We start from the raw sequence: 26,098 nt of genomic DNA on the forward strand, positions 1-26,098 counted from the left end.
AATGGTGGTATTATACCTTTAAAAAAATCTTCTTCTCTGAAACTAATTGACCAAATTTGACAAAACTCTGCCATAATCATTAATGGGGTATCTAGTTTACAAAATGTGTCCGATGACCTAGCCCATGAACCAAGATGGCCGACATGGCTAAAAATAGTACAAACGGTATAATGTTAATTAGGTAAAGTTCTATCTGCCCTGAAATGTTTAGACCAATCAGACAATTTTTGATTGGGCTGCTGTCCTTGAATTGGTAATTTTTAGAAAATTTACACACCAAAAAAACGACGAAGTATTATGGTCAGAAGACAAACAAAAATTAATAGACAATAACTATGGATTTTGTCCTGATTGTTCAACTGAAGATGTGTTGTTAACAGTGTATGGAATAATAACACATGTAGATTTTCCCCAACTGAAGCTATATTGTGCCTTCGTGCACATTCAACAGTGGGAAAGCCACAGATCAGTTCTGCGCCTCCTTCCATATGACGTAACGGCCAAAAAATCAAGGGCGACAATCGCGATTTTTACATAGACGGCGACAGTATCGCGCCATCTCGGTAATTTGTTTACATCGTGTACGTGTGATTTTTCAAGAAATTTACTATTAAAGACAATTAAACTTGTGTCATTTCATCATTACTTAGTTATATAGGTAAGTTTTACAGGTGACTATGCTATATTTTCTTCTTAGGAGATTTTATTTTACAAGAAACAAACATCTGAAACTGGCAAGACACGTTGTTATTTTGGAAGATAAAAATATGGCGGGTGTTTTCCGCTTCTGAAAATAACTAACACATTCGCAACCTATTGGCTATTTAAATATAAAATGACCAAAAATAGTATCTATGATGATAGGAGTCCCTAAATATTTGCATAAATACCCATCACTCCTTGTAAAATTGTAACTGAGGCTGCGACAAGGAAGCACATAAATCGACGCCATTTTTCAACAGATTAAGGTTTCTGAGCTCACGAAATCCTACTATTATTACTTTTAATGGTTAGTAGAAAGATATCAACATTATCCATAACATAATTCATTGATCAGATCGGGTTATGGCTATATGTTTGCCTCTTTTAGGATGCTGAAATCCATTAAATTCCCCCAGACCACACGAAATAAACGCCCCTTTTTCAGCCCGAGACTTCAATAATTTTGATTAAAACTTGAATTTTGGCATGTCAATGTTAGCTTTATAATTTTAATTAAATTATTACGGTAAACCGTTGTGTTAAGCATTTGTGCTGATTTGTTTGGTTGTCTCGGATAGTATAAAGGTTAATTAAATGGTTTTATATTATTATTTTTGAACCCAAAAAGTGTGTGACAAAAACAAAAACAAACAAAATAAAATTATAGGAAAAATATAACAACTACATAAGTATAGTTTAATTTTATCCTAAACCTCTATCCATCATTTCTTACAGATAGTACAGGGTGAGGGTTCACAAAATAGGGAACCAGGGGTGGCTACAGCCATTTTGAAAAGGGGTTCCCTACCCAGGATAAAGGGGGTTTCCAACTAAATGTTCCCTTTCAAATGCATTGATTGTCCATAAAAAGGGGAGATTCCAATCCCGGAACCCTATCCCTGGATATGCCACTGGGAACTATGGCTAAAAGTATAAAAAAAAATTGGAGAACTATGACTAAAGGAACAAAGAATAGAGAAAATTGACTGTAATAAGGAATAGAGCAAATGACATGCTAGTCAAAATAATATGACGTCTGACAAGGCTATTTTATTTTTTTATCTAGGACGCCTTCCTACGCATCCCAGAAAAAAATTATAAAACATCCTAGCCAGACGTCATAATATTATTTGAACTATTGATGTGCTAATTTATATATTGAGAAAAGAGAAATGATGGACAAAAAGTATAAAAAAAAATAGAGACAAATGAGCGTAAAGAATAAATGATAAAGTAATGGAAAACACCCCATCCAGACCCTTGTTTATCTGAACAACAGAACTATTATTTTTGCTGAATAGTGCATATAGGCATTTCCCATTTGAATGGTTTTACAGTAGTAATTTTAGGGCCCTTTTTAGCTTCTTGTTCGGTGTGAGCCAAGGCTCCGTGTTGAAGGCCGTACATTGACCTATATTGGTTTACTTTTATAATTTGTTATTTGGATGGAGAGTTGTCTCATTGGCACTAACACCACATCTTCCTATATCTATGTAAAATATCTTTTAAAGATTTCAGGTATATGAAATATTAACCAGTAGGACAGTATAAATTCTGTCCCTCCTTCCATGCAAAAAAAAAACAAATTATGTGATTTATTGTTGAATTTTATTGCCACATTCAGTATTGGCTAGGTGTTGTGGCCAGGTTTTATTGGTGGTGGATACATTTAATATCTATTACTGGTATGAAGAATTTAAGATATGAATGATTGAATGAAAAGTTACCTTTTAAATAACAGATACATGTAAGATAATTTAATGTTGCATATTAAGTAATACTTTATTTACACATTATTTAATATACCTATTAAAAAGATTGATATGTTATTATGTTGATGGATTTAAGATATTGAAGTAAATGAATAAATAAATAGAAAATTTGTGTTGCTGTATATGATTATTAACTTTTCTTGATGGAGGGCAGGACTTTTTCGGGACGTTTGGATTGGGTGTTTTTAAGCTCAGGATTTTCTTTCGTGATTTTTTTTTTAAAATTTGGGACCTCAGAAGATCATGTTTTTAGCCCGGGATTTTGGGATCAGGACCCCTGCAACATCCCCCACCTCCTTCTTTGACATATAATATAAAGTCAGTAAAAATATATCAATTATTTACATCAAAAGTCTAAAATAATTTCTTTATTTTTGTTGAATCATATAAACCTCCTTTTGATTATTTAAGATTAAAATAAGAAAGATTTCAATTTAAATGAAATGATAACACACATCTGAAAACAATCATAGTATATACATTATGAGATTTTCTCATGTTTAAAGGCTTTCATGTAGCAAAAAAATGCCTATATATCCACTCCAAATGAGTATTTTGGGATAGTTGTCTCATTGGCAATTATTCACATCTGATTAGTTTTCCATTAGTAAAATTCAAATAAAAAGCATTCAATTCCAATTTAAATGTGAACCTTCTCATTCATCCACATAGAAATTTGTAGACAATTAAAATATATTATAATTTCATATAACAACTGTAGAAAAGTTCGAAATTATTTTCATTTGATAATATCATCTGCATATATTATATATTTTCAGATAACAATAGGAATAAAAAGAGCAGGATTTCTATTTTGAGGATTTACATGTATGGGACAGAGGACTATTTGACTTGATTTTACTTTTAACTTGGACTTTTTAACAATAATACTCTTAAATTATTTAAAATATTTTATACGTATGTTTCATTTTAACATTATTTTTATGACTGTATTTATTTATCATTTAATAAACGTTTATTTCTAAACATTTTTATATTTTTAAATATACAATGTGAAACACTCAACCATTTTATATTGATAACGTGGGGTAAATGTACATGAGACAATAATGCTGTTGCAATACAATAAAACTTATTGTCATTGAAAAACCTGAGATTCATAGATGCAAAGCTAGCATATTCATAGGGGTCCCTTTTGTGGTTGATTAAATAGGGAATCACTGGAGCGGGCCCCTCTTAAGTCAGTCAGCAGCCCCTAGAAAAAGTTCTGGATCCGTCACTGATATCAGGCATATACATGTATGTACTGTAGTATTTGAGACATAAAAAAAATCAAAGATATAAAAAGTAAACTTGATGGTCTTCAATGATTGATTATAGGTGTGAAGGACTGAAATAGAAAGGTTTTAAAATCGTTCAGTTCTCCTAGACATAGTGAGGTATCCTTGATGTCTCTCAAATGGCCTATCATGACGACTTTTCACTGTTTTTTTGAAGTGTGGTAACCCCTGCACCTAAATAAATCATTTTCAGTAGTCTTTCTTTTTTTCATACTTTTTTTATGAAAAGTCTAAACTAATATTCAAATTAGAAAAAAGAAAACTGAGCAACTTGAACCCACAACATACAATTGATATCAGGTGTTCTGGAAGAGTAAGTAGATCCTGCTCCTTGTGTAGCATTAGGAATGAGATGTCCTGGTGCTCTTTTCCTATATGTTATCACATGATTTTGCAAATTATTGCAATTGTGTGAAAAAGTATTATATTGCATAAAAATCAGCACACAGATATAGGAATGGTATGATTCTGATTAGACTATAGATCCTGTGTCCAAGCTTTGTTTTCTTGTAGATTGGTGTAAAATAAAAATGTGGGTCAAGCATTAATATCAATGCAACAAAACAGGATCCCCAAAATCAGAGTGAGACTTTCATATGCAAATTTCAAAGTAGACCTTAGAAGTGATACAGCATTTTGTTAATGCTTTAAATGGTCATATAGCTCTGACATGTATTAAGAATTGGATGTACTAGGCATTGTGCATTCCTATTGAATGTTAATCTCAAGTTCTCAAGAGTTAAACATGCCCCACGGCCCAGACACACTCAAACATGAATGGTTAGTGTACACCATGTTGCTTGATATGCATGATAAGGACAGGACAGACATCAAGTTATAAACATGTGTGAGTGTCAACTTCCAACTTGCTTAGTTTTTTTTTTATATAAACAACAAGAACGAATACTTAAAATCAAGTGAAAATTATAGATGCATCAGATTAATATTTGTTGATTGGTACTTTTTTTAATTGACAAGTTGATTTCAGATTAATATTTACTGAATCAAAGAATGACTAACCATTACCCTACAAAAAATGGCTTAAAACAAAGATTAACTGAGTGCTTACACTTTGCACATGCGTAGGATTTTTATCCAGACAATAACTTTTGACTTACCCCTTCAGCTGAAATTTTTGAAAAGTTGGGGGAAAAAAGGGGGGTTCTTCCAGACAACTGAAGTCATTTATATGGACAAATTCGTTCATAGATTAACCTAGTTTCAACGTACTACATACATCTGTTACACACTGCAGCATAATTAAATAACTACAGAAAATGTAATACTGCGAGGAGTTTGAGCAGTCTGAGCAACATGAAAAACATCAACAAATGACGGTGTAAAGCCTTCAACCCATCATCATTTTTAAGTAAAATATATTTAAAATCCTGGAAACATCATCACCCTTCATTTTCTCAATCAGTTTCGTGGTTAAAAACTGTAAAATATAACATAATTTGCTTAATTTTGCGCCGAAATAACTCCAAAAACGTTAGAAAAGTGTTGAATTTTGACCTCCGGTTGAAGTATTTATTATGTAAACAAGACTCAGAGTGACGGGGAATCATATACATAGTCATGTGCCTATATGTTTCTGGGTCACATTTATTTATATCTCGACCAATGAAAAGCTTTAGGATGCATTTGTGTCAGTTCCTAGCAAACAGGGGGATTACCCGCGGTTTTTTGGAAATCTACGGAGGACGTCTTTTGATATATCATATTTCAGTAACGCAGCACTTATTTTAAAACCTATTTTGGCAGTCGTGTGACAAAATCTAGTCTAATGAAAAATTAATATCAAATACTGATGGATGTTTAGTTGTTTTAATAAATTTATTGTCTGAAGCACAGGCTATGCTTTTGTTTACAGTTGGTTACAGCGCCACCTCAAAATTTTTAGATTATCTCCCCTTTCCCGCGTGACCACCGGAAGTAGCTCTTCAATGTCACTGGCTTTCCCACTGCAAAAGGATGTTGTTATACGACATAGAAGAAATTCATGACAGCAACCTCTTAATTAATGGTTTAAATTTGTATCTATTGTTAAAAGTTTATATTCATCAGTGCGTCGCCTAATTGATTCGTAAATATGCTGTCTGATGTTCATTAGTAATCTTCTTAGTGTTAAACAAGGGGACCTTTGTCCTCCTTGCTTTTATTTATTCATTTAATAAATTGTGTCTTTGTGTATATTTTTATCTACCTGGTCTTCTTTGCCGATGATACTGCCTTTTTTGGGAAACATCACAAAAAGGGTTGGAGCATTGAGTGGTTAATACATACATAATAGTTACCAAAGGTACCAGGATTATAATTTAGTACGCCAGACGCGCGTTTCGTCTACATAAGACTCATCAGTGGCGCTCATATCAAAATATTTATAAAGCCAAACAAGTACAAAGTTGAAGAGCATTGAGGATCCAAAATTCCAAAAAGTTGTGCCAAATACGGCTAAGGTAATCTATGCCTGGAATAAGAAAATCCTTAGTTTTTCAAAAACTTCAAAGTTTGGTAAACAGTAAGCAACGAATGTAGTTGTCAAATTTGATAGATGCTTTTGGTGTTTCTTTGTTTTATATTTCATTTTGTTTTTGTTCAAATTGAGATTGTGACAGGGTGATGACTGCTGGACCCCTATTTAAACAATTTAACATAGAATGTCTGTTTTATTAACGCATCGTTGTAATTATAATGGAACTTGATACGACTGTCATACACGTGAGAGGTTTATTGCTATATAACCAGGTCCATTTGTTTGATGTGTTTTATCATTTGATTTTGTTATTTGATTAGGGATTTTCCGTTTTGAATTTTTCTCTGAGTTCAATATTTTTGAGATTTTAATTTTTGCTAGTGTATAGTAACACATGGAACATTGTAGTTACCGCGGAAAGGATATGGTTTTACTTTAAATGGATTGAGGTTTGTGGTAAGTTGTTCTTATTTTGAGCGATTGTGAACTAGAATTAGAGAACTCTTAGGTAAATCTTTTGCAATATTGATCCACTATATAATGGGATGATTAACTCAAAGGAGACTACCCAAACAATGATGAAGAGAGTTGCCAACAATGTAAAATTCGGAAAAAATAGGTATGTTACTTCTGATCAACAAATGTTTTTATTTGTTAGCTTAGTTTTACAGTAATTTGACATAACTATGGGGTTATGTTTTTGTAGACATGTTTTGAAACTTGAAAAAATGTCATTTGCAATTTTTTTTATGACGAACATGGACACTTGCATTGTCTTGGCTATTTCAATTAACCTGTCTGTCAAGCTTGACACATCTCTGTTATAATTGTTGTTTAATGTCCAACTTCGACAAAACATAGGTAAGTGAATAAACTTGTAATCAACAACCATTGAATGAATATATTGAGATATAACACATTATAAACATGATAAATGAGTATTAAATGAAAAAAAAAACAAAAAACAAAAAACTTGCATGCAAGTCTTAGTTTAGTATATATTTATGCATTAGTTCAATAATTTCGATAACATCAAATCTTTCAAGAAACTCGTTTCATAAGACTTTAATGAATGTATTCATATTCATAGTAAATCTATATTCTGTAAACTAAGAAATTATTGCAATGATTTGATTATTGCGACAAATTTGACAGGGTAATTGTCGTAATATTTTAATCTCGCGTTTTTTTATATGAATTAAACAGGATTTTTTTCTCAATATCACAAAAATTAAAATCACGTTTAAGTCTAAAATACCAAATCGTAATAATAAATGCACTCAATAATTTCTGAATTAACAGTACTAAGTTATATATAAACATCCGTTCATTCATGGATGTCAATTTAATTCTCCATATAATAAAATGCATTCATTGATGTACAACTCTTGTATGATTTGTATATTAGGGAATACACCGCTATGATTGGTCAAGAGGACTTTCGGTAGTTGATCTTGACGTTGGTAATTTTTCGATAGACGATCATAACGACATTGATCGAACTTCTTACGTAACCAATTTAAACATGATGGCGGCGATAATAACACCGAAGTTAACAGAATTCATTTTCACTGCACGTTATAAATAACAGTAAATAAATAATAAACACAAAAATATTCGTTTGAATGATAAAAAGAGTTTTTGCAGTTTATTTTTTTCCAGATAGCAAATTTCATTGAGTACATATTTTTGCGTTAACCAACAAATATATTCATGCTCGAGGCCTATTCAATGAAATAAAAACAAGTAACGTGTGATAGAGGTAACGAGTGTGGAAAAGTATATTCCTCATCTCCAATTGTAAAGAATATAAGGATTCAACGCCTTTTAAAGGAATCTGTTGGTGTATAAACTTGACAAAGTCACTCACAAACATATCATAAAAGTCTTTTAGTGAGTGAAATGGTCGAGTTTATACACCAATAAATTCCTTTTAAAACGCGTCTTATCCTATAATTATAATATGGCTATTTGTTTATGAGTTGATTTTTGTCAACGAAATGTAATAAAGTAATTTTTAATATACACATCTGCACGTTAGATATACTTTGATTTGTTTCAGATTTGTGTTGAGGATTTCTGATTATACATACTTCAATTTGAAACACATGTTGGTTCGTTGTAGGACAATGTTGATTATTAAAGTAATGGTCACCAGCTTAATTCTGACAATGGTGTGTTTAGTAGCTGGTGGAAGTTTTCATAGTGGCAAGTACCTTGAATCTCAGATACTGAAAGTGTTTTTCAATGTAGGACCAAGGATGTGCATGTCACGATGCACTAGGTACGCAGGATGTACTGCGTTAAACTTCGTTAAAAGTCATTTATACTGCGAGCTGCTTAATGCGACTCAACAGGCCACAAAAATAGATAAGGAACATTACATGTACTCAGAAATGTCAACATGGGAAATAGTAAGTACTTAAAGAACATGTGTCTTATTTCTATTTCTATTATAATTGAGGGCAGTGATACATGTGTAATAGCTCTGAATATTCATTTATAAGATTATACATATTTGCCAATGTTTTTATTCATTTTATTCATGTAATTATATTTTGTTTATACTTTTATTATAACTTTATGTGCGGAACATGTTTACCTTTCCAAAATTGTTTAACCAGACTTTGTTATTTTACAATAATTTAATTTTGGATGTAACGCGTCTTCTGATTGGCTGACGATTTTTGTTATGAGCCCATATACATAATTTAGTCATGTGACCGTGACGTCATCAACGTTTTATCATGATTTTCTACGGTTTAAAATGAAATTTAGAATTAAATTATAAGAAATGACTGTAATATTTTTTCTGTCTATTCGAAATAACATAAAAAATGTGGTGCACACTGTTAAATAACCCGCTACGCGAGTTATTCAGTGTGCACCAAATTCTTTATGTTATTTCTTCATAGACAGAAAAATATTACAGTCATTCCTTAAAGATATCAAAAATATCTTTGGACAATATAGATAATAAAAACAAATTCTATATGTCCCAATATGTCACTGTTGTCACTACTGCTGATTAAAAGTACATTTCGTATGATTAATTTAACAATTCCCATTGAATTATTATAAATGTCCTTAGGGTATTAAAAGTTCCCACCGAAACGGCGGAGGACATTTTAGCTCAAATAGAGGACATTTTAGAAAAAGGACGTAATTGTACCAAAGTATAACTCATTTCAGCGGAAGATTTATATCCAAGTTTAGCGAAAATTAAACTTGTCATGCCAGTTTTATATCTATATCATGTATATGTTGAAGCAATTGTATAACAAATTATAAAGAAAATAAAAATACATACTAGATAAACTAAGACAGTACAATATAAAAATTATCATGTCCATAAAGCATCATTAAAAAACTAAAAGGTAATATCAAATGTTAAAATTAATAGCCTGAAAATGTTGTCCCAGAAAATGTATGTAATGGGCTCTGGTATTCCCGCTGCACAAAACAATTGCAGCAAGGGATTGTTCTTTCCCTTAATCTTGTTAAGATTGTGTTACTCATTCGCTTATACTTCGTATTCATATATATTTTGGTGTTTGCATGAAAGTATACAAAAAAAACACATAAATAACTGGGTGACAACTATAACATTGCTCATTATAGGGAACATAAAAGGACTCTGGAACATTATTTGTTGGCTTTTAATCACACGGAAATTATAAAAGTGAACATATGACATGTACAAATAACTTAAATATAAAGCCATCATGAATAACTGATCATAGGTTTAGTAAGGGAACATTATTCACACACTCCGGTAAAAATCTATCGTTCGTTTGATTTATAGATACCACAGTCAAACAGATAATTTGTATAGCCTAATGTGATGATCATTCTTTTTATACAATTAGTTATATCTATGACAGACAAATTATAATGCGTTTGTTTTAAAAAAGTGGTAGTCAGTCATCATAGTTATTCAAGAAATAATTCATGGAAGCCATAGATTTGTTGGAAATTTACACATGGCCTGGGCCGTGATATTCGAATTTTATCCTGAGCGTTAGCGAGGGATAAAATTAACGAATATCACGGCCCAGGCCATGTGTAAATTTACAACAAATCTATGGCTTCCATGGTTGATTTCGATTCTAATAGGACAAATACGATCATTAAAAAACTGAAGCGATGATGGGTATACCGTGTGTGTGGCTGTTCTATTTTACCCACTGTTCGATAAATGTAAAACAAATCTAATAAACCTGCATGTATGATTTCTTAACTAACCGCTAGAAAAAAAAATGTGATTACTCTTTTTACTTCTCAGTAAACCCAACATTTGCAATTTTAAATTTTAAAGCTACCGTCAAATTCACTGTTGAAACCAAGGAGCCGCCATGTTGCCATGCTGAAATCAGTAAATGTGCGAATAACGCAAATAAACAGAAAACAAGCAACACCTACCTTTAATGCAATTGTATCCGAGTTTAGAAAGTAAACGCAATAGAAAAACCTTCAGCTTTGACGTTTTCATTCGTATGACGTCATATTTTGAAATTACGTTAATGCGCCAAAATCATTACTGGAATTTCGCGGAATTTTAATTTATTTTGTTTTTGTCCATTTTTCCGTTCTCTAATGTGTAAATTCTTTTTGTTTTGCGTCAGAATCAGAATAAATGTTCTGTAGGGTTTTATTCAATTGTAACTGTTAACACAGCGAAATCCACAACCGTTTACACATAGGTTACGATACATGTGGATTTACGTGGGAGGCATATTTAAACAGCCATTTGTGTACGTCTTGGCGTCTGCGCTAAGTATAGATATATCGAGACTTTTATCACGGTGTTGTTTACAAAGCGAAAGAAGCACGTCATATTAGAATAATACTTTTTGAATTGCTCCCTACAATGATATCTAAATTTGAGAAGCTATTTTAAGTAAAATAGGGTTTTCTCTCACTATGCTCACTGAAGTGCAATTTGTTCGATTTATCGACAAATGAGTTGTGACCAATTAATAACAAATACATTTTTACAGGAATCAGATACATGCTGGCCAAATCCATGTTCATTTGGAGAAACCTGTATTATCACGAACAAAGACCTTCCAGTGTGTGTTAAACTAGGTACGATTTTCTTAAATTGGTTAAAATGATCATTTACTGGTTAATTATCCCCGTAATATGTCAATTAACATTTTGATAACATTGTGTGATTTGATAAAACAAAAATATTATAAATGTGTCAAAGCAGAATAATAGAAAATCACATATGTCTTATTTCAATATCACACCTGTATCAAACCAAGACAACAATATAATACTAAGTGCTCTGCAAAATTATTATATTGGTTGAGGGTTGATATGGAGTGTGATATTGAATATGCCATACAGTCATTGAATGGTGTGAACCTCCCATTAACACCATTCACTACACGTTTACACCATTGGAACATACACATACGATGTTTCTTTACACCATACACGTTACACATTACATCATAATTCAATTTTTCAAAGAAAGCGTGCGACTACACAAATTTGCATTTAAAAAAAATAATTTGATCACAATATTGGAATTTAATGAAGAAAATTAAACATCAGTTTTTATCAGTATTTTGAATAGTTGTAAAACTTTTGTATCTGGGCGTCACTAGTAAGTCTTGTGTGGACGAAACGCACTTCTGGCGTATTAAAATTTTAAACCTGGTGCCTTTTGTTAGCTATTTTTCGTGTGTTTTTTGTCAAATATGTTCTCCTAATTATTTGTATTGTAGTCCTGTGATGTTGTGTTGTCATTTTAATATTATATTTAACATGCATAGACATTAAAGCGGGTGGTTTGGAGTGCCACAAAACCAGGTTCAACCCACCATTTTTTCTTTCAAAAATGTCCTGTACCAAGTCAGGAATATGGTCATTGTTATGTTATAGTTCGTTTTTGTGTGTATTACATTTTAACCTTGTGTTGTTTTTGTGTCGTTTGTTTCCTCTTATATTTGAGTTTTTATTTACTTTATTATAAGACGTGTCATGGTACTTTTCTATCCCAAATATATGTATTTAGTATTTATGTTATATTTGTTATTCTCATCGGATTTTGTCTAATGCTTAGTTCGTTTCTGTTTGTGTTACATTTTAATGATGTGTCGTCATTCTCCTCTTATATTTAATGCGTTTCCCTAGGTTTTGGTTTGTTAACCGGGTTTGTTTTTTGAAATATGAGTTTTGCACATCGGTATACTACTGTTGCTTTTATTTAAATGTTAATCCAAAAACAAAACCCAAATTGCTTTGATAGATCTATTTTGGAATGTTTCAATGATTGTCGTCAAGATCTAAATATAAATCGTAATTTTTTTATCGAGGAAATCTGCGTTTATAACCAAAATAAGCAAATTTAAACCGTACCATGAGAACGTGTTTACTTTTATGTTTCTCAATATTTTCAGATACAGCAAGTTTTAAATTACTGAACCGGTTAACATGTTAAAGTTACGTCAAATGTGTTCTGTCTATGTTTATAACATATAGCATGTATAGTATTTAATTTTATGTCGTTAAGGACTGACTTTATTTAATTTACTTTTGCTGATTGTATTTTTTTTCTTTATTTGTATTCGACATTGCATATCAATCTTATTTGAATACATATAATGTGTTCATGCTTTGCTAACAATATATGTCCTCATGACTAGTTATACTTTCTTATGTTATATTATCATGAGGGTGTATAGATTGTTGTAAAATGACCAATATCAAATATTTTGTGTTTGGCAATAAACTTGATATAAACAAGGGTTCAGCATATCAAACATACATAACTTCTTTTGGTTATAGAGATTCTAAGAATAAAAAGACACGGGAATGCACTGAGAATCACAGAAATTTATATATCTCTGGATTTAACCGATGCGAGCAATAATCCAATTGTTATTATTCTGATATGAAAAAAGCACATGATACTTTTAAAAACATCAACGCACAAAAGATATTAAAACATATTGACAAATTGTTTTATATATTTCATTGAAACACGCTAGTTTTACAATTTACACTTCAAAAAACTTTATCAATGATATTGATGAATTCTTTTTATTTTATATATTAACAAGGTCATCGGTATAGATCGATCTTATATACTTCTGGAGCAGCAGATATAACCTTCGATTTTTGGTATGGTTCGTATTTTTTTTCTGTTGGTCTCTTTTTCCTTAGCTAAGACGTTGTATTTTTTTTCGACTCTTTCGTTTCAATATCCGTTTAGAATCTTTTGACTCGATCCCTTTCATCAACTTAGTTGTTTTTATTGTAGAGAGATCAGATTATCTAGGTTGTTACAAGGATGATGATAGCAGGCACTTGAAACACAACATGACAAGCAGCTTCCACATGTCTCTTGCATTCTGTAAGCAACATTGCAGTGGATACCGATTTTGTGGCATGCAAGTTCGTATCTTCCAATATTTACAAAGACCGTTTTTACCTAGGTTAACAAAAATCAATTTAATGTCAAGCAACCGTTAATTGAATATACATTAATAACTGTACCCTCTACAAAAAGTCGAACAGGAAATGATCAAGAAAAATTGCGAATGTAAATGGGGAATATGTCAAAGTAACAAAAATCCAATCAAAGAGAAAAAACCAGCAGAAAACCACCAATGGGACTTAACACATTAAGAAAATAATCACTACAACAATTCAACGTTGAACCTCTTCATTATTTAAAGTTCAACATTATGCACTGGTTACCTAAATTACACAGAAAAAAACGATAAAATATCGTTCATTTCTGCTTCCAGGTAAAGTTCTACTTTGTAATCAACATGTCCAACTGTTTACCAATTATAATTTATAATTTGTAGGTAGGTTCCTTTTGTCTATGTGGAAATGTCCTGATTGAAAGTAAATATCCAAAAATTCCAGAAGCAGAATGCGACTACGATTGTCATGGAGAACCAGGACGAAAATGTGGTAGCGATTGGAAAAATTCAATTTATTTAGGTAATCAAAATATATTTTATTATGATTAACAGTCATTACTTTCGATTAACAGTAACTAGTATCATTTAACTATCACTAGTCTCGATTAACAGTACCTACATTTGTACTCTCTATTAACAGTCACTTGTCTCGATTACATTGAAGTGCCATTTGAATACCACAAAAAAAATAATAAATGGACAGCCAACAACATTGTCTAATTAACTAGAGGCTTCTAGGATCACGAGTCATTTTTCAAAATGTTGAAATACATAGTTTGAGTTTTAAGTTATGTCTCAATCAAAATTTTGTGTCTTGTCAAATATAGGTTATTCTTATTACGATATTTGTCAATATATAATGTAATTATTGGCACTTATATGTGAGTATACCCAATTCAAAACCAAAAAACCCAATCAAATCTAAACAAAGACTCTTTGAAAATGACATTATTAAGATGTTTGATTTCATGATTAACATAACAAATCTGTTACGTTTGATCTGTTTTTCAACAAATAATCGGCATTTTCATGGGAACCAACTCTGGCCCTGTTTTTAGCAGAGTTGTTCCTTTATGCATATGCAGCTGACTTCTTAACGGCGGTTGCAATTGTAAAGCAGTATCTGCTTACTCTTCCGAAACATTAGATTCCTGATATCGTCTCAAGTTTGTGGTAGGGTTCGTGTTGCACAGTCTTAAGCTTTTATTGTTTATTTTTTTTTTATTTTGTGTATTGATTACTGTTGATTGAATAATGGTCTTGTTTTGTTCCGTACATTTTTTTAGCCTTTGCATTGTCAGTTGAAACTTAACGATTTGGTTTTAATGTTGCTTTGATGTCATTTGCATCTCTTGTGTTTCCCTTACAATTTTTTGAAATAAAAGTAAAAAACGGTAAAGAAAATAAGATTAAAAAAAGATGCAGTATGATAGAGGCTAACAATAAACAGTTGGGTGCAGAACAAGCATTACATGTAGACGTTCTTTACTCGCGTGCACTTCAAGTAAACGCCGTATTAACTGTGCGTTAACTGCGAAATTTTGGTAGACATAAAACGTAAACGGGCGTTTCCTTTCGCGTTTACCTCCGCGTTAATGCAAAATCTGCGAGTTTTTTTATTTTTCTAAAGGCGAAACAGGCGTTTACTTTCGCGTTTACATCCGCGCTAACGTGGAAAGAGGTGTGTTTTCTTATTTCGTCGAAATAAACACACGTTATTGTTTGTAGTAAACGTGCGTTAACGCAAATGGTATGTGTATCCTGCATACACTGACCTTAGATATCAAATGATAAAGTCCATCATAATTAAAAGACCAAGTGTTCATTTTCAATTGACACATGCAAACCATACAGTAAATTAATATTGCTATTAAATCTTTTTAATTAACTGAAAATTAATCATGCAATATTTCATTTTCTGCACAAACATACAGTACACGCATGTCTTTCTTTTAATCAAATAATTTAATCATCACCAAAATCCAGCAGTTTTTACATCTGACTGTCTGACCTAGGATGACTCGTAGAAAATAAAATTATTTGACCTCATTAACCAAAACTAACAACGTTTGCCCTTCATCACGTAAATCTATATAGCTGCATGACAAATGACAGAAATATTGGACAGCAAAATTTTGTTCGTATCGATTGAGCATGTCCTCTTTGAAATCAAAATATTGAATCGTAAACAAATACAAGACGTTTTCATACCTCAGATTGACTCGTAGGACAAAATTATTTGTTTGCATCAACTAAAGCTGACCATATTGGCACTTTATTAAGAAAATATTTTTAGCCGCACAGTAAATCAGTTATTTTTTTTTTTATATCAGGATGGATTGCATAATACATATGACAGCAATAGTGCAACAATGACTAAATAATTTGGTTTGCATCAATTGTAGTGCCAGCATGTCCTCTTTTTATTAAAAATTTTGAATTGTAAACACATATCAGAAGTTTTCTTACCTCAGACTGACTCGTATAACAACATTATTCATGTTATTTGTCCGCATCAACCAAAACTGACCATATTTGCACTTTATTATGTAGATCGTATTAGCCGCATAGTAAATTAGTTATATTTTGATATCAAGATGGATTGTTTAATACATATGACAGCAATATTAGAAAAAAATACTAAACAATTTGGTATGCATCAATTTATTCTGCCAAAATGTCCTCATTTATTCAAAATATTGAACTGTAAACACATATCAGAAGTTTGCCTACCTCAGACTGACCCATATAACAAAACTATTTGTCCGCATCAACAGAAACTGACCATATTGGCACTTTATTATGTAAATCTTAATATCCACATAGTAAATCAGTTATATTTTTATATTAAATTAAATTAATTAAATTTTAAATAAAAATGACAGCAATATTGGGAAAAAAATACTAAAAATTAAAGTAAACGCAAAAAAATGAAGTTAACTAACGAAATATGTACACGCGGTGTTAACATGCGTTTACTTTATGTAATGCGTGGTCTAGACCCAACTGTAGGTAACCGTATGACTCTCAATAAAGAGCAAAATCCATACCGCAAAGTCAATTTAAAAGGCCCCGGAATGGCAAATGTCAACAGCATAGTTAACGGTCAATAAACCTCGTAACGATGGATGCAAGTATTTAAAATCAGTCCGTATATTCATTTCGTAAATTTTGTATTTGTTAACGTTATTGATATTTACAGATGTGATCTACTAATATTACTTGAAAGTTATTTATCAAGAACTCGATTGTTGGTTAGAGTTCATAAATTAAAAATAGTTATTCTTACAAAAAGTCGACTAGAGACTTTTATCATGTTAGCATTTCTAAAAGAACACGAATTGCTGACAATTTAAGCACTGAGTAATACTCAGCGCTACATTTTAATTTTTGTCAGTTTTACTGTTCTTTTCTTTCCATTACCAACATTATCATGTTTAAGATTAAGACAAAACTTTAAAAAATTTACCCTACCACAAATTGTGTCTGCATTTACCATCATCAGGAACGCTTAAAAAGACACAATGAAAGACATAGATAGAATAGCCTAATTTCAGTTGCTTTGTAATTGGTATATGAACAGATTATTCTTTTTAATCTTTTTGTATTATTTTGATAAACGATAAGGGGAAAATGGTTACAGGACTAGAAATGATACGATATACTTGTATATGATGACATATCTTTTGAGTTTGTGTTGAATGAGGAGATAACTGTATTGTATTTTAAGCTCCGACGGCTTCAATTGGGGATTTGATGGTCGCAAATTAAGTTTACTGGCGCCGTCGGAGCTTAAAAATGCATTTACGTTTTGTTTCTTGAAAGTCGTATTCTCTGCCATTACGCATTAGAACGAAATTCAAAGTATTATATTCAACATGCTCAATAGTTCAATATTTTATTTCACGGTATCGCAAACATTATAAATGATGAAACAGTAATGTGTTCTTATGATAGCCGATATTCATCATACAACCTACATTCAACATTGTTTAATTGTTTAAGTTTATGTAAAAACTCTTCATTCTGGTATGAAAGTTAATATTTCTTTCTTTATATTTTACAGTTTGAAGATACCACCCTTATCAAGACCACCATGATCCCATCTGAATTATACGACACGAGTGCCTGTCAAAATTATTAGTGCACCATTAGGTTGAACACTATCAAAACTGTCAATTGGAGACATGCATGGTTGTTTTCTAAAAATGCAACATTGTCCAGTTTTTGTAGTGAATAAAATAACTCTTTCTAATGATGACTCTTTCATTCTTGTGAAAACGTGTTAAAAGTAAAATCATACAAATACTGAACTTAGAGGAAAATGAAATTGGAAAGTCCCTGCTTAGATGCCAAAATCAAATGACAAAACACATCAAAAACTAATGGACAAAAACTGACATATTCTCAACTTGGTACAGGCATGTTCAAATGTAGAAAATGGAGGCTTAAGCCTGGTTTTATAACAATAAACATTTCACTTTGTACGAAAGTCTCGTCAAATTCCGTTATGCTTACATTGATGATGGAAACTAAACAGACACAATAAATAAAATAGTGAAAACATGGGTACAGCAGTCATGCAGTTATATATTTTATGAATATATGGGTACTTAAATGTAAGCAGCCATCTGCAATGCAAACATAGTTTAAAATTCATATTAACATGAAAAAACTTTTCATTAAAATCATTGTATGCCACAGTTGTAATACCTTTAACACTTTGAGGTTCATTAATAGATTAGTGTCATTGAACTACTTTTGACCTCTGTAAATGTAACAAATGACAGCTTTGGTAATATTCATTAAGAACTATGGACCATCCTACTAGTCCCATTTAACACTTATGAACATAAGGAATGATTATAAGAAGGATGTAAAAATAATAATTAATAATCAACATGAGTTTAAATGATATGATAACTAAAGACATACAAATTTCCATTTTCATTTATATTTATGCAACCTATACAGTTGGTTAGAAATGGACAATCTTTAACGAACAAAATCGGTTCATTTGGATGACTTTATAGATCAAACGGTACGGATGCGATTGATAAATAAGTACTTACAATTGACAAACAAACAGGTCCATCAGCACAAAGGCAATTAATGATAATCATATAATTTACTAATCAAAATAGTTAGAAATACAAAAATAGTTATGAGAAACTCATTCGTGTCACGGTACTTTTCTATCCAAAATTCATATATTTGGTTTTGACGTTATATTGATTATTCTCATCGGATTTTGTCTAATGCTTAGTCCGTTGCTGTGTGTGTTACATTTTAATGTTGTGTCGTTGTTCTCCTCTGATGTTTAATGTGTTTCCCTCAGTTTTAGTTTGTTGCCCCGATTTTGTTTTTTGTCCATAGATTTATGAGTTTTGAACAGTGGTATACTACTTTTGCCTTTAATCATACCACATGCACCACTGGTACTCTTGATATAGCTAAAGATTCTAGGTAAACTGGATAACGTTGAATCTACGTTTCAAGACATCTTATCACTCAGAAAAAAAATACAATTAAGAAGTTGGTAAAAATCGAATTTGTTTAAATAATGTATTATTAGCTAATAGAAATTTGTCATTAACGCTAATACTTGAAAATATAATAATTTTGGTCTGGAAAAAGATTTTGTTATGAGTAAATAGATCAAAAGTACTGAATCAGATATTGGATCAATAAGGACTTTCACAAGACATGAAGGAAAGTAAAGAAGCACAACGACAATAAGTGCAAAACGTAAATTGTCCAAGCAAGACCTTATTAATACAGATATAAATAGAGGAAACTCATACCCATAGTTCTTTTAATATAAACATGATAAAGTAACGAATTAAACCAACGACAAAGCTTTTCAGCCGTAGAGTTTCAATTCACTTATTACCAGGTATTTTCATGTAAATTAACAGATTTCATTAATTACATCAAACGTGATATATTGTACAGGAATAATGTCATGTTGTTCAAAGCATCACATTAAAAATTTAAATGAAAATGACAGCAATATTGGGAAAAAAATACTAAAAATTAAAGTAAACGCAAAAAAATGAAGTTAACTAACGAAATATGTACACGCGGTGTTAACATGCGTTTACTTTATGTAATGCGGGGTCTAGACCCAACTGTAGGTAACCGTATTACTCTCAATAATGAGCAAAATCCATACCGCATAGTCAATTTTAAAAGGCCCGGAATGGCAAATGTCAACAGCATAGTTAACGGTCAATAAACCTCGTAACGATGGATGCAAGTATTTTAAATCAGTCCGTATATTCATTTCATAAATTTTGTATTTGTTAACGTTATTGATATTTACAGATGTGATCTACTAATATTACTTGAAAGTTATTTATCATGAACTCGATTGTTGGTTAGAGTTCATAAATTAAAAATAGTTATTCTTACAAAAAGTCGACTAGAGACTTTTATTATGTAAGCATTTCTAAAAGAACACGAATTGCTGACAATTTAAGCACTGAGTAATACTCAGCGCTACTGTACATTTTAATTTTTTGTCAGTTTTACTGTTCTTTTCTTTCCATTACCAACATTATCATGTTCAAGATTAAGACAAAAACATAATGAAAGACATAGATAGAATAGCCTAATTTCAGTTGCTTTGTAATTGGTATATGAACAGATTATTCTTTTCAATCTGTTTGTATTATTTTGATAAACGACAAGGGTAAAATGGTTACAGGACTAGAAATGATACGCTATACTTGTATATGATGACATATCTTTTGAGTTTGTGTTGAATTAGGAGATAACTTGTGTTGTATTTTAAGCTCCGACGGCTTCCACTGGGGATTTGATGGTCGCAAATTAAGTTTACTGGCGCCGTCGGAGCTGAAAAATGCATTTACGTTTTGTTTCTTGCAAGTCGTATTCTTTGCCATTACGCATTAGAACGAAATTCAAAGTATAAAATTCAACATGCTCAATAGTTCTATATTTTATTTCACGGTATCGCAAACATTATAAATGATAAAACAGTAATGTGTTCTTATAATAGCCGATATTCATCATACAACCTACATTGAACATTGTTTAATTGTTTAAGTTTATGTAAAAACTCTTCATTCTGGTATGAAAGTTAATATTCTTTCTTTATATTTTACAGTTTGAAGATACCACCCTTATCAAGACCACCATTATCAAGACCATCATTATCCAGTCTGAATTATACGACACGAGTGCCTGTCAAAATTATTAGTGAACCATCAGGTTGAACAATATCAAAACTGGCAATTGGAGACATGCATGATTGTTTTCTAAAAATGCAACAATATCCTATTTTTTTAGTGAATAAAATAACTCTTTCTAATGATCGACTCTTTCATTCTTATGAACACATGTAAAAAGTAAAATCATAAAAATACTGAACTCAAAGGGAAATGAAATTTGAAAGTCCCTGCTTACATGTCAAAATCAAATGACAAAACACATAAAAAACTAATGGACAAAAACTGACATATTCTAAACTTGGTACAGGCATTTTCAACTGTAGAAAATGGAGGCTTAAACCTGGTTTTATAACAATACACATTTCACTTTGTACGAAAGTCTCATCAAATTCCGTTATGCTTACATTGATGCGGGAACTAAACAGACATAATAAATAAGATAGTGAAAACATGGGTACAGCAGTCATGCAGTTATATATTGTATGAATATTTCGACATGTTTGTTAAACAATAAAAATACACTGCTATAAATTATCGTCAGATGCTGGGTGGGATTGGGTGCTTAAATGTAAGCAGCCATATGCAATGCAAACATAGTTTGTGTAAATTCTAGTTTAAAATTCATATTAACATGAAAAAACTCTTCATTAAAATCATTGTGTGCCACAGTTTTAATACCTTTCACACTTTGAGGTTCATTAAAAAATTAGTGTCATTGAACTACTTCTGACCTCTGTAAAATGACAGCTTTGATTATATTCATTAAGAACTTTGAACTCTCCTACCAGTCTCATTTAACACTAATGAACATAAGGAATGATTATAAGAAGGATGTAAAAATAATAATTAATAATCAACGTGAGTTTAAATGATATGATAACTAAAGACATACAAATTTCCATTTTCATTTATATTTATGCAACCTATACAGTTGGTTAGAAATGGACAATCTTTAACGAACAAAATTGGTTCATTTGGATGACTTTATAGATCAAACGGTACTGATGCGATTGATAAATAAGTTCTTACAATTGACAAACAAACAGGTCCATCAGCACAAAGGCAATTAATGATAATCATATAATTTACTAATCAAAATAGTTAGAAATACAAAAATAGTTATGAGAAACTCATTCGTGTCACGGTACTTTTCTATCCAAAATTCATATATTTGGTTTTGATGTTATATTGGTTATTCTCATCGGATTTTGTCTAATGCTTAGTCCGTTGCTGTGTGTGTTACATTTTAATGTTGTGTCGTTGTTCTCCTCTGATGTTTAATGTGTTTCCCTCAGTTTTAGTTTGTTGCCCCGATTTTGTTTTTGTCCATAGATTTATGAGTTTTGAACAGTGGTATACTACTTTTGCCTTTATTCAAACCACATGCACCACTGGTACTCTTGATATAGCTAAAGATTCTAGGTAAACTGGATAACGTTGAATCTACGTTTCAAGACATCTTATCACTCAGAAAAAAAATACAATTAAGAAGTTGGTAAAAATCGAATTTGTTTAAATAATGTATTATTAGCTAATAGAAATTTGTCATTAACGCTAATACTTGAAAATATAATATTTTTGGTCTGGAAAAAGATTTTGTTATGAGTAAATAGATCAAAAGTACTGAATCAGATATTGGATCAATAAGGACTTTCACAAGACATGAAGGAAAGTAAAGAAGCACAACGACAATAAGTGCAAAACGTAAATTGTCCAAGCAAGACCTTATTAATACAGATATAAATAGAGGAAACTCATACCCATAGTTCTTTTAATATAAACATGATAAAGTAACGAATTAAACCAACGACAAAGCTTTTCAGCCGTAGAGTTTCAATTCACTTATTACCAGGTATTTTCATGTAAATTAACAGATTTCATTAATTACATCAAACGTGATATATTGTACAGGAATAATGTCATGTTGTTCAAAGCATCACACAATTTGTAAATAGATTGTTTCAAGATCTCATTTCTCGTCCCATGAAAACATGTATTGTTGTCAACTGAAGAATAAAAACAGTTGAATGTATTGAAAAAGAATTTAAATCTGAAAAACATGTATTTCATGTGATTAATTCAAATTGGTTTTTTTTATCTTTCAAGTATTGTGAATTCTTTTTTATATGAATGTTGTGAACTTTGTAGTTATGTTTTTTTGTTGCTTAGTTTACTTTAATGCATGATTTGTTTAAATAGTTAAAGCCGAGCGGTAGAAATTGGATTCGAAATTTTACGTTTTCTTGGTATTTATGGGTATTTTAAAAAATCGAACCAGAAAAAATGTAATGCTTTATATGTCTCTTTATTATTGAAACAAATCTTGCATATTGTCTTTTGTTTTTCTTTTTTTCTAAATAAGAAAATTTACCCTCCACGAGTCCTAAACTACAAAAATACTTTAAAAAGAAAGTAAAAGCAATCATCTCTTTTTCTACGTAAATATCATTTTAGTTGTAAGCGATCTAGGCAATTTGATATTAGACGTTTTATCGTTAAAAGGCGGTAAGATGTTCATCCTGATCATTTTCTTAACTGTTAAAATACAAAACAATGAAACCTCTTAATTGAAATTGCTAGCGTATTAGATATATATTATTAAACAAAAATGTAAATATTAGAGAAAGAAATATTTACATGTAACTTTCTGTAAACAATGGTTAACGTTCAACCAATCATTTTTGTTATAATATGCACTGTACCAAGTCAGAAAAATGGACATCATAGTTCGTTTCTGAGTGTGTTACACTTCGGTAAGTGTTTCTGTTGTGTCTTAGTTCTCTTACGTTTCCCTCAGTTTTAGTTTGTAACCCTGATTTGTTTTTTCTCTATCGATTTGTGAATTTTGAACAGCGGAATGCTACTGTTGCCTTTATCAATATAAACAAGAAAATGTGGTATGATTGCTAATGAGACAACTATCCACAAGAGACCAAAACGACACAGACATTAACAACTATAGGTCACCGTACGGTCTTTTCAACAATGAGCAAAGCCCATACCACATAGTCAGCTATAATGCTAATTGTACACACAAAAGGTATAACAAACACGTCTTGTGCATATAATAGTTGATTATATTTGTTTGTGGTTTAATTATCACTGCACTATCCATAGTCGTTTGGTTTATGTTTTCCTTTTGATCACTGAAGGACAACTTCGAAGTTGTAGTGATGCTGTTTGAGCTGTTATAGTTTAGATGAGAACGCATCTCACGTGTACTCGAACCATCCGAATTATTCTAATATAATGTGATCACACCAGTGCTACTTATATCCTCAATTGTCAAACTAGCGTAGATTGACGCATACACATTTAGGAAACATATCAAACCAATTGTAAATGATTGCATTGTGTCTCAGGGTGCTGAATGTTACAATCTCCTATAAAGAATAATGAATTAAACTTATTTTTAGATTTTTAGTTTATTTTGGAAAGACTGCACACAATCACGTTAAGAACATAGTTTACTATTTATACATGTCATACGTACGTTTGATTTCTCTGTAATTACTATTTGTAGTTAAAAAAGGATGAACTCATTGCACAGCATTTTCATTGAAAAAATCATATTTAAAAGTTATTTATGAATTTCTACTTACAACTTATATATAAATATATATGCTGTGTACAATTGTACATTTTTTAAACAACTTTTTTTTTTACAAATTATCAGTATTTTTGCAAACATGTTCGACCATCTGGTGATGCAAAATGACCTTCAATAATGAATCAGTTGAGATCACTGTTACTTAGGACTGTTTTAATACTTTGTTCAATGCCACTAAACTGGAAATGAGAATTCTTTATGGAAGCAGATTCAATTTTTTTTTACTGTTTCATTAATATCAGGTTATATGTTCACTAAATACGTCAAAGCTTTCTTATAGAACCTTTCTACCGGTGCTATCTGGAGTTCGTTACCTATTACTATTCATGAACATCTTGTGTCATATATACTTCTAAAAGAACGAAGTCTTAATAATTTGACACTTTAAAAAAGCTTAATTAAAAACAATGTGCGAATTTTATCACAGTTTGATAAGAGGTATGCAAAATACTTATAACGTATACGAAAAATCTATGTAAATTCTGATTGTACAACATGACGATTTGCACAAATTGCACAATACACTTATTGAATGCAGAATATATTTCAAACAATATAACCAACAACCTCATATTTAGACTGTATGTACCACGTCATCCCCAATAATATTTCATCAATAATAATTATGAAAGATGCGATTTGTTAGTTACATAACCGCACACAACAACGATCTTGATATTTTTTTACCGATAATTAACTGTTAATTAAATATATAATGATATGGATGTAATTGGATTAATTTAATTAAAAAAACCAATCAAATCGGCTGTTACACCTTAAATAGTTATGATTAATTAGTAATTAACAAAATTGTCATTTTACTAAGCCCCCAAGCTGCATGCTATATACAACGAGCACCAAACTCTTTTTGGGAAATGCTTGTGAAAAACAATTTGAATAAATCTAAATAAGTGAGTCCCATCACGAAGGTATCAAGTAATCACATTATCACATAATTATTGAAAAATTAACGGTATATTGTTTTTGACAAGATAATTAAATAATCAAAAGGACAAACATAGATAAATATAAAATAATAAAAAATTCATAAAATATTGTGCCTGTTAATTAAAAAATCATTGTTAAAACTGTCAGGTGATGACAATAATCAAAACCCCTTGAGAAGGATCTGACATGACTGGGAAGAAATAGATACCGTTTTGAAGTGTTTTGTCGAATCTTTGCACACACAATGTTTGGCTACCATTTTCATCTTTCAACGTGTTTATTTAAATCACATATAGTAATAATTTCATTTTGGATGTAACGCGTCTTCTGATTGGCTGACGTTATTTTGTTATGAGCCCATAGACATAATTTAGTCATGTGACCGTGACGTCATCAACGTTTTTTCATCGTTTTCTACGGTTTAAAATGGAATTTAGAATTCAATTATAAGAAATGACTGTAATATTTTTTCTGTGTATTCGAAATAACATAAAAAATGTGGTGCACACTTGTTAATAACCCGCTACGCCCGTTATTCAGTGTGCACCAAATTTTTTATGTTATTTCTTTATAGACAGAAAAAATATTACAGTCATTCCTTAAATAATTCAGTAAACTAATTAAGTATCCAGTATGCACTGTCAG

General features: G+C 31.1%; 1 protein-coding gene and 1 long non-coding RNA gene across 2 annotated transcripts; both read left to right on the forward strand.

Annotated features, from left to right (window-relative positions):
• The first annotated feature begins 823 nt into the window (after positions 1-823).
• On the forward strand, positions 824-3,463 carry LOC139486407 (uncharacterized). Its single transcript, XR_011655576.1, has 2 exons — positions 824-1,009; positions 3,254-3,463. It is a non-coding gene; the product is annotated as an uncharacterized lncRNA (long non-coding RNA).
• A 4,867-nt stretch (positions 3,464-8,330) lies between these two features.
• Positions 8,331-20,966, forward strand: LOC139486408 (uncharacterized). The gene is made up of 5 exons (XM_071271281.1): positions 8,331-8,665; positions 11,252-11,339; positions 13,528-13,661; positions 14,081-14,219; positions 20,832-20,966. The coding sequence occupies exons 1-5, from the start codon at positions 8,360-8,362 to the stop codon at positions 20,834-20,836; spliced, it is 672 nt and encodes a 223-aa protein (XP_071127382.1). The 5' UTR covers positions 8,331-8,359; the 3' UTR covers positions 20,837-20,966.
• Positions 20,967-26,098: the final 5,132 nt, after the last annotated feature.

The sequence above is a fragment of the Mytilus edulis genome, chromosome 8 (genome assembly GCF_963676685.1).
Source record: "Mytilus edulis chromosome 8, xbMytEdul2.2, whole genome shotgun sequence".
NCBI classification, from domain to species: Eukaryota; Metazoa; Mollusca; class Bivalvia; order Mytilida; family Mytilidae; genus Mytilus; species Mytilus edulis.